Source organism: Tenrec ecaudatus, chromosome 13 (genome assembly GCF_050624435.1).
Source record: "Tenrec ecaudatus isolate mTenEca1 chromosome 13, mTenEca1.hap1, whole genome shotgun sequence".
Lineage (NCBI taxonomy): Eukaryota > Metazoa > Chordata > Mammalia > Afrosoricida > Tenrecidae > Tenrec > Tenrec ecaudatus.
Window position 1 is genome coordinate 8,494,905 of NC_134542.1, and position 20,577 is coordinate 8,515,481.

The 20,577-nt window shown below is 50.8% G+C and overlaps 1 protein-coding gene across 2 annotated transcripts in view; it reads left to right on the plus strand.

Annotated features, from left to right (window-relative positions):
- SP110 (SP110 nuclear body protein) overlaps nucleotides 1–17,663 on the plus strand; it is a 56,119-nt gene extending 38,456 nt beyond the window's left edge. The window contains exons 12-19 of one of the 2 annotated variants that reach the window (XM_075528886.1): nucleotides 7,742–7,846; nucleotides 8,552–8,694; nucleotides 10,306–10,350; nucleotides 13,394–13,509; nucleotides 14,304–14,412; nucleotides 14,683–14,754; nucleotides 15,449–15,589; nucleotides 17,245–17,663. In XM_075528886.1, the coding sequence (XP_075385001.1) occupies nucleotides 7,742–7,846; nucleotides 8,552–8,694; nucleotides 10,306–10,350; nucleotides 13,394–13,509; nucleotides 14,304–14,412; nucleotides 14,683–14,754; nucleotides 15,449–15,589; nucleotides 17,245–17,376 (863 nt within the window). In that variant the 3' untranslated portion in view covers nucleotides 17,377–17,663. The remainder of the gene's footprint in view (nucleotides 1–7,741; nucleotides 7,847–8,551; nucleotides 8,695–10,305; nucleotides 10,351–13,393; nucleotides 13,510–14,303; nucleotides 14,413–14,682; nucleotides 14,755–15,448; nucleotides 15,590–17,244) is intronic. The other variant, XM_075528885.1, reaches the window with a different exon arrangement.
- The last annotated feature ends 2,914 nt before the right edge of the window (nucleotides 17,664–20,577 follow it).

The following is a 20,577-nucleotide window of genomic DNA, read 5'->3' on the forward strand; positions in this document are numbered from 1 at the left end:
TTTGACCCCCAAAGAGGTCGAGACCCACAGGTTTGAGAACTGCCGGTCTGAGGCAAGGAAACCAATGGAAACCCTGGTGAGGCTAAGTGAGGCAGCTCACATTGAGTTGACCCGAACCCGACCAGATGAAGAGATTTCTGAGCCTGTGAACTGGTGCAATATTGTTGCAGACTTTATGGATGGCCTGGCCTGATTTGATTTTGCTTATGGATGCGGACTTCACAAGATTCCAACTGGAATGAAGATTCTTCACATCAAAAAATAGTGTTGTCTCCTCAGAGCACTGGGTTGGTGTAAGTGGGCAGTATAGAAATTAGATACCCCAAATTAGGGAGGGGGGTGGGTAGAGGCATGAAGTGGTTTGCTTACAAACTTTGATAGGTGGGGGAATATATTCATAGGAGTATAGGATCAAGGTGTAGGTGTTACTTAACTGCAACTGTTAGGCATAGGAGATTTTGTTTTGTTCACTTATAAAACGTTCTGTTTAAATGAGGGTGGTACATTTTTGAATTGTATGCATTTTAGTTTTATACTATTAGATACAGGTACCAAGTTGGTAAGGGGTGATTGTGATAGGGAGGTTTATTGTGCCATCCTGGCTGATAAATACATGTGGGATTAATAAGACTGCAATTTAATTGAAGGACAAAGAGATAAATGTCTCGGTGAGCCTCGCCTTTCTGTTCTCTTGCTCTCTGATGGTGGGTCCAGGGTGCAGCTGCCTTAGCTAGTTCTCTGCCTCAGCTGGCAAGGCTCACTTCCTGTGAGACATCCCTGAGGAGAAGCCACATGGACCTACCCTGATGCAGCCCAGGGTGCTGGAGAAGCTGCAGTGCTGAGATGCATACACTGCCACTGGATCCAATGACTTTCTACCCACTGGCCTGTGATCATCCTGCATTCAACATCATTCCATGTGTTTTGTGAGTTTGAGGAGGATTTTGTAGATCAGTGTCATACTTATGGGCTAATGTCAGACTTAGGGGCTTGGACTGGACTGGGTTGGGATGCTTTCCTAAAGTACAATTACCCTGTATGTAAAACTCTCTCTTAAAGCCATATGAGTTTATATGGATTTATTTCTCTACTTAGACTAACACAGTGACCCTATAGGATGGCATAGAACCGCTTCTGTGACTTTCTGAGACTATAGCTATTTACAGGAGTAGAAAGCCTCATCTTTCTCCCTAACAGCGGCTGGTGGTTTTGAACTGCTGATGTTGTTAGTGGCTAGCAGCCCAGCATGTAACCTCTACAATAAGGGGTTGTCAGAAAGACATCCTCCAAAGGAGTAGGCAAGCGGGAGGCTGAGGGGGCCTTGGCCTGCTGCAGCATCTCCCCCTCCTCTCTCCCCTTCTTTCTCTTCCTCTTTCCCTCCCCTGCTTCTCAGCTCTTCCCCTCCTGCCTTGGGCTCCACTGTACACGGTGCCAACGTGACTGCTCCTGGTCCGTCTCAGAAGCCCTGCCTCCTGTCTCTCTCAATCTCCCACATGCTATGGCCTGCATCACATCCGGAAGGACTCCTTTTAAAAGACAAGCAAGCAGTGTTTCATCGTGACCCAGATGGTGGTGTTCAGAAGAGAGCATCCGTCCTGCGGTCAACAGTTCCACATGTCTTGGTTGAACTCATCCACTGCTGTCCCCTGAATGCAGAACTACCTGCGCCTCCTTCTCCCTGCGTTTCCTGCTTCCTTCCCCCCTTTTTCCTAACCCTCTGAACGTCGTTCTTGGGTCAATGCTGCCCATTTGATCTTAAATTGCCGACCATTTTACCTCAGAGATAGTTCCCTTCCAGACTTGAAGGGCGACTAAGGACCATAGTCTCGGGGGTGCCACCTGTCTCTTGCAGACCAGTGAGCCTGGTCTCTTTCGTGATTTTGAGTTTTGTCTGTAAAGACTGAGACACAGATCTGGAGAACGACCCACAAGCAATGAAGCTCTAAGGAAGCATCCAGTGTAAAGTGGAACATAGGAAGCCCTTCATTCCAGGGATTGGTGAAAACTTATCCAGGCACAGTCCACCACGTTCTCATTTCTGGTGGCCAAGACTCCTCTTTCTGTTGGTCAGGGGCTGCAGGTCTAGTGGTTGTGTAAGGCTCTCTGCTCGCTCCTGCATCTCTGCATTTACCATGGCGCCTCTTTGAGTCACTTGGCCTTCTGGTCCATTTTACATTCCCACCAGCCTTGTGAGTTCCAGCTTCTCCACCTCCACCTGAGAAGAGAGATCACCTGAGAAGTGGTACCATACTGACCTTCTAATTTGCTTTTTGCTGATGTTTAATGTCATGGAACATCTTTTCATGTGCTCTTTGCACAACTTATTTGGAGAGAGATGGATCCAAGTCCATTTTTAAATTGGGTTGTTTGTCTTCTGTTGTTGAATGATAGGCGTTTTTTGTTTTTGCTGATGTGGTCTGGATATGTAGTTATGAATTACTTTCTCCCATTCTCTAGGTTGGCTCTCCACTTTCCGGATTAGGCCCTTTGAAGAATGAAAGTTTTTTATTTTGATGAAGTCCAACATACTTGTTTTCCCTTTCGTTCCTGTACGTTAGGTAGCTTCTCTACAACATCAGATCAAAGAAAATCCTTTGTTAAAACAAGGGCCTGAAACGTCACCCCTCTATGTTCTTCTAAGAGTCTTATTGTGGCTTTAATGCTCATTTTTAGGTCATTGATACATAGTGAGTAAATTTTATATATGGTGTGTGTTAGTCCAGGTTGACTAGAGAAACAAATTCAGAGACACTCATATGTGTATAAGTGTGTTAGACAGGGTTCTCTAGAGAAACAAAAGCAGAATGCTAGTAATTATATATATGTATACACACACACAGATAGCTAGATATATGACAGAAGAAATAAAAGGTTAATTAAATTATAAAACAGTAAAAATGGTTCAGTGCAACTCACTCCCTGAGGCAGTTGTGAGACACTGGCAATCTTTCAAGTCGGGCAGTCCTCTGTAGAGCAATTCAGACTATCCGGGCCCAGGCAGCAAACAGCAAGGCAGGTCACAAATAGTCAGCCAGATGACAGGGTCTGACAGTCCCCAGCTCAAGAGATGTAAATTTCAATGGTGTGGCAAATCAGGTCTTGAAGGAATCTCCAATTGCAGCGACACAGTCCACTGGTTAGGTGTCCCACAGGTAGGGTAGATTACAAATTGAGACACAGAATAAGCAAGGCAGCGACACACTGGTCTGATGGTCAGAGAGAAAGAGGTTAGAAAGGCGAGGCTCGCTGAGCCATTCATCTCTCTGCCTTTTAATTAATCCCATATGTGTTTATCATCCAGGTTGGCACAATAAACTACCTCAATCAGAAAGAGTTTTACATATAAGAGCATTTATATATTGTAATTAATTTCAATAATGTAATTATAAACAATGATCACAGTGAGTTTACATATTTCTTGAAGTTTGTCCTTAAACACGCCCTGCCCCTTATCCTCCAGACCCTGCTCACAACCGGAACTCTTTATCGACACATCCTGTTTACTTCCTGGAAGTTCCTGAGGTCAGAGCGTAGCTCAGCCCCGCTCGTGGGTGTGCGTCCATCTGTCTCCTCCATGGGTGTGTCTCACACAGCTCATGCATAGAGCACTCTCTTCATCGAGCCTCAGTACTAATAGCAGGACCTTTGTTAATCTACACATCGCATCTGTGTGAATAAGAAAAACACGTTTCTCAAAATAGCTTAACGTCCATCTGACAGACGATTAGAAAACCCTGGTTGGACGGTGGTTACAGCGAAAGGCTGCTCACCAAAAGCCCATTGGTTCCCACCCAGCACGTACCTTGCAGAAGAAAGAGGTGGTCACCTGCTTGGGTAAATATTGTAGCCTTGGATTCTTAGGGACAGTTCCACTGTCCTATCAATACACTGTGAATCCTAATCTTGATGGCCTTGGATTTGGTCAGACTACTGATGCCAGAACCTTTTCTGCCCTCTGCCGAAGGATGGTTGTAGCCGGGTTACAAACTCAAACGTGAAAGGCACTCCTCGGGCGAGTTTCCACACCAAACAAAGAAACCTCTCACGGCCATGGGGGCGGCTCTGCTCACAGTGACCCCACAGAGCAGGATAGAACTGCCCCGTGGGTTTCTGGGACTGTGGTCTGGAGCTGTTCATCTGGACGCGAGCAACCAGCAAGTAACCACTGGGCTGCACAGCCTCCTGAAGTGGCCCTCAGGCCTCAGTAGAAGCAGACACAGACGCCCCACGCCTGTGATGTTTATTCACCCAGAGTGACCGTAGGCCTCCGCAGGCTGTAACATGTCACGGGGAGGGACATCCTCGTCTCTCTCTCCTGAGGAAGCCAGGTAGCTTTGAATTGCTGACCTTGTGAGCCCAGCACTCAGCCCTGGCCTGCACAGGGAGTCTAGTCATAGGCAGCGACCCTGGAAAGAGTAAACCTGTGTCCACTGCTATCCAATGGACAAAAGCACTGCTCCACATCTTGTCATGCAACCTTCACGAGAAGTACTACCCAGCCCTTTTCATTGACTTGCATGAGCTAAAGTCAAAGTCTGTGTTCTAATCCAAGTCCTTTGTTCTTGTCACCCAGAGATAAACAAGGCCAGGTCCCTTCTGCTCTATCAGGACGCTCTGCTGTGTGGGGATGAGAGGAGAGTGCAGACATGGAGCGGGTGGGGGTGGGTGAGGCTGGAGCACTGGGAAACCCTGCCAGGGTCCCCCCCACATCAGCTCTCCTGCCGCCTCAGCTCTCCGCGCTGCTGGAAGGTGGCTTCTGGTTTCACACAGGGAACCCCGAGCTGCGGTGGGTCACACAGATCCTACAGTCTCCTTGGGGCATTTCTGCTGACATGGAAAGAGCCCGGGACGACAAGTCCAGCATGTACTGATCCTGACGGCAGCCCCAGCCCATAGCGCAAGGTGACCTCCCACCACTGTCTCTCCAAATCCGACTGCCGTCATCTCTGAAATACGGGTTTCTTCCTGCCTCACAGGTTGCTGTGGGGACTCGGTCACAGCACGTGTTGTATTCACTGTTCCTCTGACTCCCCCGACCCCATCCCTTCCCCCAACCACCGATAGGTCTCTCAGGTGGGTCCCCTGTCTTGGAGGGCACCGTTTCGACCCCGTGTGCTTTCCCACGCTCGGGGAGAGTCCCTGGAGCGAGCCTTCCGCGTCCTAGTTAGCTTGCTTCCTCCTGCTGTCCGTGGCCTCTGTCAGGCCGTTCCTCTCATTTCCTCCTCTGGCTGTTGATCCCCACGAGCGTCTTTCCTCTGTAACGGACTGTGTCCTAGCAGGCTGCTCGTGTGTCAGGGACGTCAGAGTCCAGGGCTGATAGATGCCCCTTTCTCTAACTCTCCTCCTGTGGACAGTTTCACTGGTGATGGTGAGGCACCAGTAAGCTCAGCGTCCAGCTGGCCTCCCCTCTCGGGCTCTCTCAGCCCAGGCAGTGGGTGCACTCCACCTGAGGGTGCTCCTAACCCATTGCTCTTGGAGCTCTGGAGGCTTCTCTGGGGCAGCTGGGAGCTTGAGCCCCCTTCTCTCAAATCCACCAGCACTGCATCATCTACTTGGAGCACATGCAGCTATCTGTGTTCTATGGGGCATCGTTGATCACGGATTTATTCAGGATTGGAGCAAACAGTGAATGTGATTGCTAATGTTGTAAGCGGGCGAGATCAACCACACCGCTGTATTAATAATTGACGCCTTTATGAAACAGCTGGACCGAGAGTAGCCTAGCACCTGGAAATCCCTCAATCCAGCAGAAAACAATTCCAAGCCCTTTGTAGTTCAGAATAGGGGGCTTGTTCAAGGGGAGGAACAGTCTAGCATTGGCCTTTTTATCAGGTCGACAGGGAAACGGGGGGTGCGGGGACAACACAGCTGCAGGTGCTGGTTCAAGTGCTTACATCAGAGCGTGTATTTCTTGCTAACCAGACAGGCTGGGTTTGGAGACATCTCAGAAGGGTGAAGGTCTTGTTGAGGGAGCCCGAAGCCGTGCTAACTCTTTGCAGGGGTGAAAGGGACTCTGAAACAAGATGGAGTTCCTCACGTAAAGCAGGTTACTACAGTTGCTAACTGGAATGTTAGAGACCTGACTGCCCCCAGAGGCACTTTGAAAGCAAGGGGTGTTCATCTGCATCTAGGAACCCAGGCATCTAATCCCCTGTGGAGCACGGTTTACTCTGACACACCTGCTCCATCAGTCAGCATCCACTCAAAGGCAGCTGGGTAAAGGACACTCATCCTATGGGACTAGGACGGCATTTCCATGCGGACAGCCACCTTGAGATGGGTTCCACGACCGTGGGGTCTGCAGGAGCGCTCCAAAGTGGTCCGTGCTGCAGAGAAAACCACTCACCTTGGGGACCCACAGCAACACACCTCCCACCCAACGTGGATTATGATTCACGCCGTTCTGGTTAGGAAATGGCAGAGCTGGATTACACACTTGCATGCTGCGGGTCCTGGGGACTTAAGGTCATCCAGGGCCCAGCAATGGCTGTGGACAGATGGTGGGTCAGCATTCCATGCAGAAGCAGGAGCCTCTCCCCCAGGCTGAGCTCTGCTGCTGGACTCTGAGCTTCCCTGGCTGGTTGTCCCCAGGATGGGCTGGGTGCAGGCACCCCTTTCTCCGTAGGAGCCTCTCCTCTCTCAATCAGACTTCACAGGCATCGAATAGATCCAGAGTAGCCGAAGGGGTCTATGTCATGGATAGCAGTCTTTCCTTTTTCCCATAGTGCCCTTGCTTTTCCCTGTTTGTTTCCCTCCGGCTGTTTTCATCAGCACTGGAGGCCAAGGAGGGCCGACTGTGTGTGTCCTTGACCTGCTCCAGGTCTACCAGTTTCTCTCTCCACACGAGTCAGGACAGCTTGTTCCTGCTCCCCCAGGCTGACCCACGGGTATATCCTTGATGAATTCTCCCAGAGGAGGCTGGGAAGGAGAGCATGGCAATTGCTGACATTTATTCTAAGACCTTTTGCTATGTATTTTCCAAACTGTAATCCCAGAATCCCCACTCAGATGCACACAGACAGCTGGGCTCTTCTGTGCAGTGAACCGCGGTGTCTAGAACTTCCCAGGGGTCTCTTTTACTCCTAGAGGGAGAAACAGAGATGAACAAAATCAAACACAGATGAACAAAAGCACAGGAAACGGCCAAGAGGGACACTATCCCCTCGGGGCTAGCCTCACCTACACCAGACTGCCTTTGACTGGGAGATGCGATTCTGGACTCAGAGGTCGTCCCGTGGTTACATAACTCAGTAAACATGCAGGAGGGCGGGGCCAACTTCGATCAGCAGAGAGGATAAGCAGGATGTACATGAGGGACAAGGGGAATGTTAGCTGATGGCTGTTGGGCTTGTCACTGGAAGTCATTCCAGTGGCGATGGTTCCTAACAACGGTGACAGGCAAACATGGCGATGTCAGTGAACAGTGCCAGCAAAGATTATAAAGTTGGCAAATGCTCCTTACCTATGTGTTCTCCACAATAGACACCTTGCTGGCCCCTCGCCCAAGGAGCCCTGCGTTTGATGACGTCATGCTAGTGACGGAGGTGATGCTGGTGTTTGGGGTCCTGGCGACCACTGTGTCCAGACAGTCCATCCACCGCTCACCGTGGGAGGTGTTCTGAAAATTAACCAGAAATTGGTCCCCAGAAGCACTCACTGAATCCTCATAGAAGTGGCTGGAGAGCAGGAGACCTGAGGGAGACCGACGGACGACTCAGGGAGGTAAACCACTCCGTTCTAGTTTCAGAAAGGCCTGAAGATGAGGCTGTGGGCTTCCACTCTCTGCAACTGCCTGTGACCTGCGGGGAGGCAAATGGAGTCTTACACACGGAGAGGCTGAAGCGAGGTGAGCTCCTCCTGGGATCTGCTCCTGGGAAAGGGAAGTCTCCCATGGTCCTCTAATGCTCAGGAAACTGACAATGGGAACTAGGCTGAAGAAAAAGAACTGTTTCTTATGGTGCAAAAGCCAAATTTTAATATGTCACGTCTGTAGGTTTCTGTTCCCGAGTGCCCCTGCCCCAGAAAGAGATAGTTTTAAAGAACGCCTGCAGGAGACTAGAGGTTGACTTCAGGGCCCGGGCTCGAGGGAAGGCTCTCTCTCTCTCTCTCTGTTGCCCATGTCCTCTCTCGTGCCCCACCCTGACTGTGATTGCTGCTGAGTCTACTGGGCCCTCTGTACAACTCAGAGGTGCTAAGACAGGAGCCACCCCATCCTGGGAGGACCTCATGACCACAGCAAAGAAAGCCCTATTCCCCAAGAGGAGCCCCCATACACAGGGAGAGGCAGTAGGATTCAGAGCCCCATTTTGGAGGTCACCCTTCAGTTCCTGACAGGGACTATCTGACTCTCTCCTTCTCCTGGGAGTCACCCCCAATCTTGAGATACCTTCAGTGTGAAAGCAAAGAAAGATGGCCTCTCTGCTGCTATGCCTAGTCCACAGTAGTCTCTCTGGAACAGAGAGGGGGACAGTTGCCACGGGGAGGTTGGAGGTTCGGGATGAAGCGCAGGGATGGAAGTGGGGTCCTGGGAGGGCCTGTCTCTGTGCTGCAGGACCCTCAGAGAAGTGCATCCAGGACGAGAAGGGAGCTTGGTTCACACCAAGGGAATTTGAAGTGGCTGGAAAGCGGGCCAAGTCCAAGAAATGGAAAAGGAGTGTGCTTTGCCGGGGACAGAGCCTGGGTCAGCTGCTCGAGGTATGGTAATGACAAGGGACTGACAGATGGTGGGCTTCCAGGTGGAAGTCACTTCAACAGGCAGCAACACGAAAAAAAAATTCCCAGTAGAGTTCAATAGCACAATGGATCATCGGGGGCTGAAACTTTGTAAGATGAGAGTTGTGGCGGCAACGGAGCTTGTCTGAACGCCCAGATGGCTTTGCGGTCAAGAGAGACTTAAGAAGTTTGATGCAGTAGTTTCTGGTCGGGTGGACTGGAAAGAGAAGAATTTAAGCTTAAATTCTGAGCACCCCATTTGCAGAAGACTGTGGATGATAGGGAACACCCCAATTCCCCACAGGGTCCCCACGTGGGTTAAGCCTATACTGAATTCACTCTGATCATCAGTCAAAGACATTAGTCTTGCCCTCAGGTAGCGTGCAGTGGAAATGAATTATCTCCTCCCCTCTCTAGCCAGTCCATGCAGGAGCATTCTCTCTTGAGGGCTTGCCTGTGTGTCCCTGATGAAATCACCAACCTGGGGGTAGTACTGGGCTGGATAGTCATGAGTCATGCCTTACAGTCACACCCTGACTTCCCTGATTGGAGGACCCTGGGCCAATCATGTAAGCCCTTCTATCTAGCATCATGTACACGCGTCAATCACGGTCCTCTACCTGCTTCTGCGGTCTCCCCTGTTACGGCGATGTATTGGTTCATCCATCCGTGGCAGTATCCTTTGTTCCATCCCTTATATAACAATCTTCCTGACTGTGACTGCTCAGATGCCATGGCGACCTCATGCTGGTGGCCTCCCTCGTCAGGATGAGGCCTCTGTGTCCTCCTTGTCCCTTTGAAGATTTAATACATGTTCTCCAAGGAAGCCCTGGTGGCACAGGGATGACTAACGACAAAGTCAGTGGTTTGAAACCACCAGCTGGTCCAGCTGGACCGAGCAGTGCCTCTGACACACACAGGGCCAGTTCTACCTAATCCTATGCAGGGCACCACTGTGAGTCAGAATCCACTCAACAGCAGTGAGTAAGACATATTCTGCTTAAATTATATTAGAGATTGGAGTCTTTTTTGTACCCTAAGACAGAGACTAACTGTAGACATGAACCCCTGGAAAGAGCTCCCTGTCCCTGGTTCATTGCATCAAGGTATACTGCAGAACCAGCTGCATGCTGACCGCTCTGTGAAGCCTCTGGGCCACTGGGTCCATGGTCGCTGTGGCTTCTGCAGGGCCACAGTTTCTGTCCTGGGAACTCCTACTGAATGGCCGAGGCTTTGTGATCCCAGAATTCAGCAAAAAGCCTCCTGATATTCCCTACCGAATGATCCTTGGGCGGACATCTTGGAGAGCTGGTGCAGACAGGAAGCACAGAAAGGAGATGGATGGAAAGGGGACTGGGAGAGAAGAGCAGGGCTGTCCTGGGCTTGAGTGACCATGGAACATACTTTGGTCTCATTAAGTGAAGCCTGACATGGGGGAAGGCCCGTTTGGGGAAGGAATTCAGTTCCTGTCAGATGCAGGGAGATTGAGTTGCCAGTGGGATATCCAGGGAGCAATGTTCCCTAGGAAGTGGGGACTTTTCCTTTCCCCAGAGCATCCCGAATAACTCATTCCTGGATCCTTCTGTCTTTCAGAAAGGACTTTTGTGCTGTCCTTCAAGGGAAAGTCTCAAGAAAGAGGTAAATACCGAGCAGATTTCTAGCACCTTCTCAGCCACCATCCTGCAGGCTTTCCACTCACCTCCCAGCCCTGAGTGTCCCAACTCAGAGTTACCTGCCCATGTAAGCACTGCACACCTTTGCCAGCTGAGTCAGCCCAGTGCTCCATGTACCTGCCACCACCCTGCTAACGGGGAGCAAATGGCCAAGAAGGGAAGTGCGTGCATGTCAGAAAGAGGTCTCATTGCATGTATGACCCCAAACCAAAGGGTCCCGGAATGGAGGGGGCTGGGCTGTGTGGAGAGCAGCCACCACGTTGAAGGAGACCACGTGGTGAGAAAGGGTCATATGGTCGCTTCTCCACGAGTGTCCACCCAGAGCTGCTCAGTTCAGTTCAAGCCCCTTCACCACTAGCGCTGCCCAGCATGGCCTGAGAGCCGCCTGCAGGTGACAAGCGCCATCAAGGACTGGCCGGGACAGGGCTCCCCTGAAACTTCTCTGCTCGCTTAGAGGCAGCTCCAGATAGGAGTCCCCTCGTGAGCTGCACATCACTGTGACTTCTAGCCAGGGCAGGGTGCCTCTCACGTCTTGCCATGAGACTGTCCTGCCGTGCCCTGTGTATGTCAAAGTTCATAAAGCAATGGGTTTTCACGGCCTTCCCTGGCAACGACGTCCTTCCATGCTGATTTGCAGTACCCCGGGGGTCACGTGCTGGGCTGCATCTCAAATCCACCACATGCCTGCCTCTTGGGAGAAAAAAACGGAGGCTTTCTGTTCCCCCAAATCCTTACAGTCTTGGAAACCCACAGAGGCAGCTCTACTCTCTTCTGTAGGGTCGCTGAGTCGGCATCCGCTCAAGGTCATCGGGTTTTTGGTGTTTCTCTGGACAGACATACTTAGGCGGCATGAATGGAGAGGCCTTGACTCGCCGACCAGTCAGTGAGAAACCACCGGGGTGTGAGGCCAGGCGAGCTTTAGGGAGCTTGAGCTATTAGCCTTGTAGAGGAAAGGGGCTCACAGGTGTTTCTGTAAACCTATAGGTCAGTGACCCATCGCTGATTCTAACCCACCCCTGCTCAGCTGGAGAAAAGACCTGGTGACCTGCTCCTGTGAAAATCACAGGCTAGGAGCCTGGTGGTGCACTGGTTAAGGGTTGGTCTGTGAACCTCATGATTGGCAGTTTGAAAGCACCTCTAGCTCCACCAGAGAAACACTGGGCTTTCTATTCCATCAACAGGACAGTGCATCTCTATCTATGAGTCAGCAGTGATTCGATGGCAGTGATTTGGGGTTTTGTGTGGAGGGATCCAGGTGTCCTATTGTTAGGGATGGGGCTAGGGTGAGGATTCCCTCTTTGCCTGGTTCCAAAAGAAATAACATTGAAACTTTGGTGGTGACTTGCCCAGATGTGGGGCCAGAGGGAGAGAGGGCAGGTGGGCAATGGGGCCCGAGGCTTTAATTCAGTGGTGACTATGGACTTGTGTGTCTAGTCTATTGTCTTGCCACTTCCTATTGGTCTCACTCCCTGTGTTCCTTGGGGTAGACTAGAGAAACACATTCATAGACACTCATATGTGTATAAGAAAGAGCTTTATATGCAAGAGCAATTGAACATTGAGAAAACATCCCAGCCTAGTCCAGATCAAGTCCACAGGTCTTATATTAACCCATATGCCCAATGCCAATCTATAAAGCACTCTTCAGACTCATGAAACACATGCAATGACACTGAATGCAGGAAAATCAATAGCCAGTGGGTAGAAAGTCTTGTGGACCCAGTGGCAGTGGAAGCATCTCAGCGCTGGCGTAAGTCTCCACGTGGCTCCTTCAGCTCCAGTGCTCTAGCTTAGCTCCATGTACCTTGTCTGTAGGAATATCTTGCAGGGAGTGAGCTTGTGTCCTGCCTCCAGCAAGCTATTTATCTACTTAGTGCCTCCAAACGAGGCCATCAAGCTGCGACTTGATTGACAAGCTAGACTCCACCCCACCTCTCTTAAATCTCAAATTGACAACAGATTATGTAACTACCACACTGTCCCTCCAGAGCTGGGGTGGGGAACGTGCATGGAACTCTGGACTTTCCAGAATCGCAACCAGGGAGGCAGGGGAAGATCTGTCTAGGGGTCCAGGCCACAATGGGGAATGACCAGAGTGCCGGCCCCAGGGAAGTAGCAAAACACTGGTTCAGGATGGAAAGGTGAGAGAGAACCCACCCATCCACCTATAGTCGATGGTAGAGTGAGGATGGGCAGGGTGGTTTCCTGATGGAGTCTTCGGTGGGGTGTGGGGTGTGTGTTCTGGAAGGCCAGCCCCTCCATGCATGAGGAGGGAATGGGAAAACATGTTCATCCTTCAGACCTTTGTCCAGCACTCTTGTTTGTGTCATGGACAGTGGTGGAGGTGGGCAGGATTTCCCTGCTGACATGGCACAGACATCCACCAATCTCAGCTCTCTCTCTTCACCTTCCACTTATTGCCTCCCCCCGCCCCACCATGTCCATAATGCAGAGGACAGAGCATGTCGGACAGCACAGAAACATGGGAGAGCCCCTGACTATCTGTCCTGCAGAGAACAACCATTGGGTGTGGGAAGCACCGCTTGGAGGCTGGAGGAGGCCCACAATTTCTGCCTCCTGGAACCAGCGCTCCTGCTGGGGATAATCGGGTCTTCTCCCTGGAGTTCTCTAGTCTGTCTTCCACTGTGTGTCCCTGAGCCTATTCTGTCCTTTCTGTTACTCTGAAGGGATTAGGTTTAGGACCCGCCTTGCTTATTAGCACAACATAGAAAGAACTTATTTCCAACCAGGCCCTTATTGGCAGGCACAGTGTTGAGGATTCACACATACATTGGGGAGAGGGGACAGCAATATAATCAGTTCATAACAAATCCCTGCTTGCTCTTGACACCACATGGCTATTCTTGCCTCCTGCTCCACTGCTCAGGGGAGGGTCAAGTTCATCCCCCGTCATGGTGAGGGGACATGGTCGGTGTCTTCGAGGAGGACGAAACAGTGCCCAGGGCTCCAGGGCGCCTCAGATCCCAGCGCTGTTACCCCCCTCCCAGGCAGCCGGCCAGCACGTGTGTGAGGTGTGCTGCCAAGGCGGACGGCTGCTGAGCTGTGACACCTGCTCCCGCGCCTTCCACCAGGACTGCCACGTGCCGCCCTGCGAAGCCCAGAGGTCAGTGCGCACCCCTGGCCTCAGGCCCCAGTACCAGTGCCTTGGCCTCCGGGTGCTCGTCCCATCTGGGAAGGAGCAGGCTGACACAGGAGGGGTAGAGTTCTCAGGGTAGAGGGAGCAGCAGGACTCGGGGTTCAGTGAGGGTGGGACTTCAGTGGGATTCATTGGGCATGAGGGTTCAACAGGGACAGGGGCTCAGTAGGTGTGGGCATTCAGTGGGATGGAGATTCATTAGGGATAGGAGTTCACCAGGGACAGGGGTTCAGTGGGTGTGGGCATTCAGTGGGGATTGGGGTTGAGTGGCGTTGGAGTTTAGCAGGGATGGGGGTTTAGCAGGGAAGGGGTTCACAGGGATGAAGTTTCAGCGGGGGTGGGGTAGCGGCAACTTTTGTTCCTCTGGTGTCACTAATGCTCCTGTAGGGCTATGAAGCTGCAGGTGTGACCCCAGGGCCCATATACATGATGACCACGTCCAAGTTCCCCTGTCATGTGACCCATTCCTGTCTGTCTCCCTCATCTCACTGAAATGCTGGGGTCCCACATTCCCAAGGGATGATAGCGCTCAGGCCACCCCTGTGACCCTAGGCACAGGGGAAGGAGAGCCCATCCCTCTCCTGATGCTTTACTCAATGGACTGACACCTTGCTGTGACCAATGAGGGGCAGGTCACAGGCTAGAGACCCCATGGTGGAGTTTTGGGCAGAGCGGCTTCTATGCCCCTCTGAGTGGTGTACCCACAGTGGAGCCACTTGACTGTTGCTGAAAGCAGGGGTCCTTTCTGCCCGGCCTTTCAGGAGCCCCTGGAGCTGCACGTTCTGCGGCATGAAGGGGTCCTCAGGAAGCTCCCAATGTCTTCAGGACTCTGAGATCTTGGAGAAGCAGATGCCTCCTGCAGACCAGCTGGTGGGTTGCCTGTGAGCCCCAAGCCTCCTCCTTCCTCTGCAGAGGATCATGGGTGGGGGGAGGTCACCCCACAGTTGCTGCTGAAGTCTTGCTGAGATGCTGGCCGTGCAATGCCAACAGAGGGAGGACGGGTCAGCCCATCCCTGGACTTTCCACACACCTGGTCAGCAGACATGGCTCCTCCCACTCCAGGGCCGAGTGCAAGTCTAGAGTCACATCCTCCAAGGTACCCTGCACACAGCTCCTTAGAACCCTCTCCCCATTTGACAGAAATGCGAGTTCCTTCTCCTGAAGGCCTACTGCCATCCACAGAGCTCCTTCTTTGCAGACACACCACAGAACGTAAGTCACATCTGAGGATTCTCAGCCTTGGGTGCTGTTAGCCAATGGCCTCTTAGTCCCTGAGGCGTAAGGCTCCCAGGAACAAGGGCAGACAGCTCTGCCCTTCCTGGTACCATCCCCAAGGCCCTTGTGGTGTCTTGGGCTTAGACTGAAAGATGTTCAGAAGTAGATGCCCAGCCTCTCCTTTCTGGAGCATCTGAGTCTGGAAATGTCAATGGGGTTGGTCAGCACCACCAAATTCCATACCAAGCTCACTGCCCGACACCCCTTCCTACTCTTGGGGACCCTGGAGTACAGGGCAGGACTGCACCCTTTGGATTTCTGAGACTGACCGTCTTTGCAGGGGGTCAAAAGCCTCCTCTGTCTCTCAAGGACTCTCCCTGGATGAATGGGTGGTGGCTGCCCTTAAGGGACCCTTCTTCTCCAAGCCCGACACCCACCAGCTTGGCTGGAGCAATGTGGTCGGCCTTGGGAACACGGTGGGCCGTTCTCTTCTGTCCTCTGGGGACCTGGGTGTAGGAGTCAACTCTGTGGAATGGGGCCAGTGGTCTCCCTTTGGGGTGTTGGGAGGACATTGGTCGACGTAAATGACTCTGGCACACAGAGGGCAGACAGGGGTCTCGTCACCCTGGAGATGAAGGACCGTGTGGGGTGTCCAGGGTCTAACCCCAGTCCCCATGTGCCATCGTCCCAGATCCGAGATTACGGCGAGCCCTTTAGGGAAGCCATGTGGCTGGACCTGGTGAAGGAAAGGCTGACGAAGAGAGTGTATTCGGTGTCGTGGTTCGTGCGGGACATGCGGCTAATCTTCCGCAACCATAAGACCTTCTACAAGGTAAGGGGTGTTTCCTGCTTCCCTTGCACCACTTCTCCACTTGTGCCCTATCTCTGGAATGGCCGAACATGGCAGGAATGACGGCTCTCATTTTCACATATCGCAAAGTGACCCAAGGAAACTGCCCCTCTCCGCAGGCCAGGGCTGGAGGGAGCACCCCCAACCTGTCACCTCCAGTCAGTTCTCATGTGGGCAGACTGGATCTGGGCTTCCGGGGCTCCCGGGGCTGGGATCCTCCAGAAACAGAGTGGCAGGCCTTTCCTGCTCAGTGTCTCTGGATGGTTCATAGGCCGCCCTCTGAGTGGCTATTCTCAGGTTCATCCACCACCCTAATGGCTGGGTCACAAAACACCAGCAAGCCAGAAAAGAAGGGTCCTTGTGAATGGTGCCTGAGGTCCCTGCCTCTGCCCACAGAGCATGGACAGCCGCTCCACAGAACTCAGCCAATTCCCTCCCTGCAGCTTCTCCCACAGAGGGGGTGAAGGCAATTCCACAGTTGTCTGAGTCTCGGAAACACAGACACGAGCCACTTCTTGAAATCAAATGATTAAGCAAGCTTCCAAGATGCCCACGCCTGGGTTTCTTGACACCTCCATTTCCCTGCGGACTCACACTGGCATTGGCCTCAGGGGGCAACCTTGGCTTGTGGTGGTGGTGGTTGTGTTTGACTTACTGTGCTGGTCAGGAGGTCCTGGGTGCCACATGTGGTTATGCCATCAGCTTCAAACCCAAAGGTTGTTGGGTTCAAAGCCGCCCAGAGGTGCCTAGGGAGTCAGGCTGGACGGTTGGTCTCCATGGGTTCACGTTGGACAAGTGGGATCCCAAGAGGTGGAATCAACTGACCAGCAACCAACAGCAACAGCCATTCCCCTTTCAGAACTAGGGAGGGAGGACAAGTTGAGCTCGCTGGAAGTCCTGGCCATTCTTAATGGTCAGGGAAGGTGCTCCCCCTGTTTTGATTCTCAGGGAACAAGTGTTTCTTAGGAATCCTTTAAGGAAACGCTTCTGCTCCACCCAGTTCTTCCTCTTTTTTGGCACCAGGAGTTGGTTCATTGATAAACCAATAAGTGGAACCAGCTGGAAGAGGAGAGGGAGCTGACCCAGAGAAACTCTTGATGCCAGGCTCGATCCCGCCCTGGAGAGCAGACAGGGCGCCCTCCTTCAAAGAGGGGGCAGAATGTTTCAAGAAACCTTCTTTCCTTACCCATTTGGCCCCAAACCTGTGCTCCAGGTTTGTTTTGTTTTGAATGATTAGTCCCAACTCCTCCATCCACATCACCTGTTGAACACCTCTGTGGACATCCCTCGGTGGTGGTGGTGTTAGTGCCATCGAGTCGGTTCCGACCCATAGTGACCCCATGCCCAGCAGAACCAGACCTGCAGCCTCCTGACACTGCTGCTGTGCTTGAGCCCATTGATGCAGTCTCTGTGTCAATGCATCTCCTCTGCTTCTCCGCCCCTCCTCTTGACCAAGCACGTGCTCCTTCTCCACAGTAACACCTGGACAGGGTCTCATCCTTTCGGTATTTTCATAGCAACGCCTCCCCCACACCCAGCCCTGCCTGATGTGAAAGGAAGATGCTCAGGGTAGGAGGGAGGGATCCCCTTGCCATGCTGGCCCATCCCCTGTGACCTTTGCTTCTTTTCTCCCTCAGACCTCAGACTTTGGGAAGGTGGGACTCCATCTGGAGGCAGAATTTGAAAAGGCTCTCCAGGAGGTGCTTTGTTTTCATGAAGACAAGGAGAAATCTCCTGGCTCCTCTGTGACCTCCTTCCAGAGAATGTAAGCCCCTCCCAACCTCAGGACCCCACTGGCATGGTCCCTGTGGGCTCATAGATTGCTGACAAGTCCTGGATGCAGCTGACACCACTTCTGATGTGAAGCCAGACATGTCCTGCCTTCCCCACCCACCTCCACAGTCTTTTACTGTTTCTTTTTACCCCTCAAATGTTTTGTGGCCCCCCAAATATATGGGTTCTTCCTTTGGTTTATCAAATAAATAGCCTATGTCCGTTGAATTCCCCCACTGCCTCACAAATCTCTTTTTGCAGCTGATTCGTTCAAGGAGGGAGTCAAATAAAGCCCAAGCAAACGTGTTGAGCTAACCTGGCTCTAAGGCTCTTTTATGCAGTAGATGTCTAGTTCCTTTCTATCCTTGCCATGTATTGGTCAGAGAACTGGAGACTTCTACCCTAGAAGAAGGAGAAAAACACAAAGGGAGAGCAACAGAGCAGTAAGGGGAGCAAAGCAATGAAATCCCAAGGAATCCCAAAAACACTTTGGAATTGGTGAGCAGGGCGTGGCCTTTCACCAGATCATAATGGAAAAGTCAGAAAGGCCAGCAGACAGACCTGGAAATACTTATATGCCCCACCCCCCTTGTCTTCTTTTTTCTCATGTCTATCCATATAAGAAAAGCAGGGCAACCAATCCCAAGGAGAAAACAAAGGGGCTGACACCTCATGGGGGATATGGGAGAGAAGGAAATGGAAGAAAGGGAGGGGGAGAAAACAAACCCAGAGACAAGGGAACAAGAAGAGATCTAAAATCAATGGGAAAGGGTGTGCAGAATGCCTGGTGGGGGTCGATCAAGTGCAGGGTAGCCAAGAGAAACTACTGAGAGTTGAATGAAGGGCAAACATAAAAGTGGGACAAGAGGAAAGGAAAAAGAAATAGAGGTAAGAACAAGGAGGCAGAAGACATTTATAGAAGTAGAAATATAGGCATGCACATATGTAAATATATTAGTATGGATATAGATCTATGTACTTATATTTAAATGTTAAGTATTAAGGTAGCTGATGAGCATTGGGTCTCTACTCAAGTACTTCCTCAACACAAGAAGGCTTTGTTCTAATAACCTGGCATTCTGTGATGCTCACCTTCTTGAGAAGGTCACTGAAGTCCAAATATGTGCATAAGCAAATGTGGTGAAGAAAGCTGATGGTGCCCTCTTATGAAAACAGAGCATCTGAGGTCTTGAAAGACTTGAAGTTAAACAAGCAGCCATCTATCAGAGAAGCAACATGTCCACACGGAAGAAGCACACCAGCCTATGTGATTACGACCTGTCAACAGGATCAGGTAACAAGCATTAGAAGACGCAAACCAAACAAATATACTGATGCAAATGATGGGGATCAGGCAGGAGACCCAAACCCATCTGTAAACAATTGGACATTCCATCACAGAAGGGTCACCAGGAAGAAATGAGTGCTCCAGGGTGTAGCATAGCACCCACAGAACACACAACATTCCTCTGGTATTTTAATGCTTCCCATCCCCCCACTATCATGAACACAATTCCACCGGCTAGACCGGAGCATGTACAATAGTACAGAAAAGAGCTTTGGCCACACAGAATCCAGGACAGGGAAGGGACAACAAATAAACTAAAATCAATGGAGAAAAGGGCATAGGATGCCTAGTGGAATTTAATCAAGGGAAATGCAGCAGCGAGGAATTACTAAACCCAAATGATGGCTGAACATGATAGTGGGCAAGAGGAAAGTAAAAGGAAATAGAGGAAAGAACCAGGAGGCAAAGGACATTTATAGAGGTCTAAATATAGTCTTGTACATATGAAAAATATATCTATATATAACTAGAGGGGAATAGTACTATGTACTCATATCTATATGTTAAGAATTAAGGTTACAGATGGACATTAGCCCTCCACTCAAGTACTCCATCAACACAAGAACACTTTGTTCTAACAATCCGGCATTTTGTGATGTTCAACTTCCCAACATGATCACTTAAGACAAAATGGGTACATAAGCCAATGTGGTGAAGAAAGTAGATGGTGCCCAGCTATCAAAAGATATAGCATCTGGGGTCTTACAATTTTGAAGATAAACAAATGGCCATCATGCTGAGAAGCAACAAAGCCCACTTGGAAGAAGAACATCATCCTGTGTGCTCATGAGGTGTTGATGTGATCAGGTGTCAGGCATCTAAGATCCAAAACAAAATCATACCAAATGTGAATGGGGGTGAGGCACATGGAGTGGAGATCCAATGCTTATCTCTGGACAATTGGACATCCCCTCACAGAGGGGTTGCAAGAAGAGATGAGCCAGTCGGGGCAGTATAGCACCGATGAAACACACAACTTCCTCTAGCTCTTTGGTGCTTCCTTCACCCCTCTATCATGACCTCAATTCTACCCTACAAAGCAGATTAGACCAGAGCATACACACTGCTACAGATAAGAGCCTGCAACACAGAGAATCCAGGATAGATAAACCCCTCAGGGCCAACAAGGAGAGTAGAGATGCCAGGAGGATGAGGGGAGGGTGTGGGGAGAAAGTGGAATAGATCACAAGGATCAACCTATACTCCCTTCCAGGAGCATGAACAACAAAAACATGGGTGAGGGGAGATGGAGAATGATGGAAGATGTGAAAAGGAGGATGAAGATGATGATGGCGGCACAGGTGCAAATGTGCTTGACACACGGGATGGATATATGGATTGTGATAAGAGATGCAAGAGCCCCCAATAAAAATATTTCTAAAAAGACCAAAATGAGGGGTGTGAACAAAAGAGTAATGGAGAAGAGCGACTGCAGTCTCTCCCCATGTAAAATGTCCTTTAAGATGTAAATACTGACACAATGGTTGGGCATATAAATTGTGATTAGAGCTGTATGAGCCCCCAATAAAATGCTTTAAAAATCAATCAATCAATAAAAAGAATCCAGGACAGGTAAACCCCTCAGGAACAGTAATGGGAGTAGTGATACCATGAAGGGGTGTAGAAGGAGGAGAAATGGGGAACCATCAACCATGATTGACATATAATCCACCCCCCAGTGGGATGAACAACAGAAATGGAGGCAAAGGGAAACAGTGGATGGCATAAGATATGGAAATAATTTATAATTTATCAGGGGTCCATGAGGGAGGGGGGAGGGAGGGATAAAAGAGGAGCGGACATCAAGGGCTCAAGCTGAAAGAAAATGATAATGGCAACATATGTACAA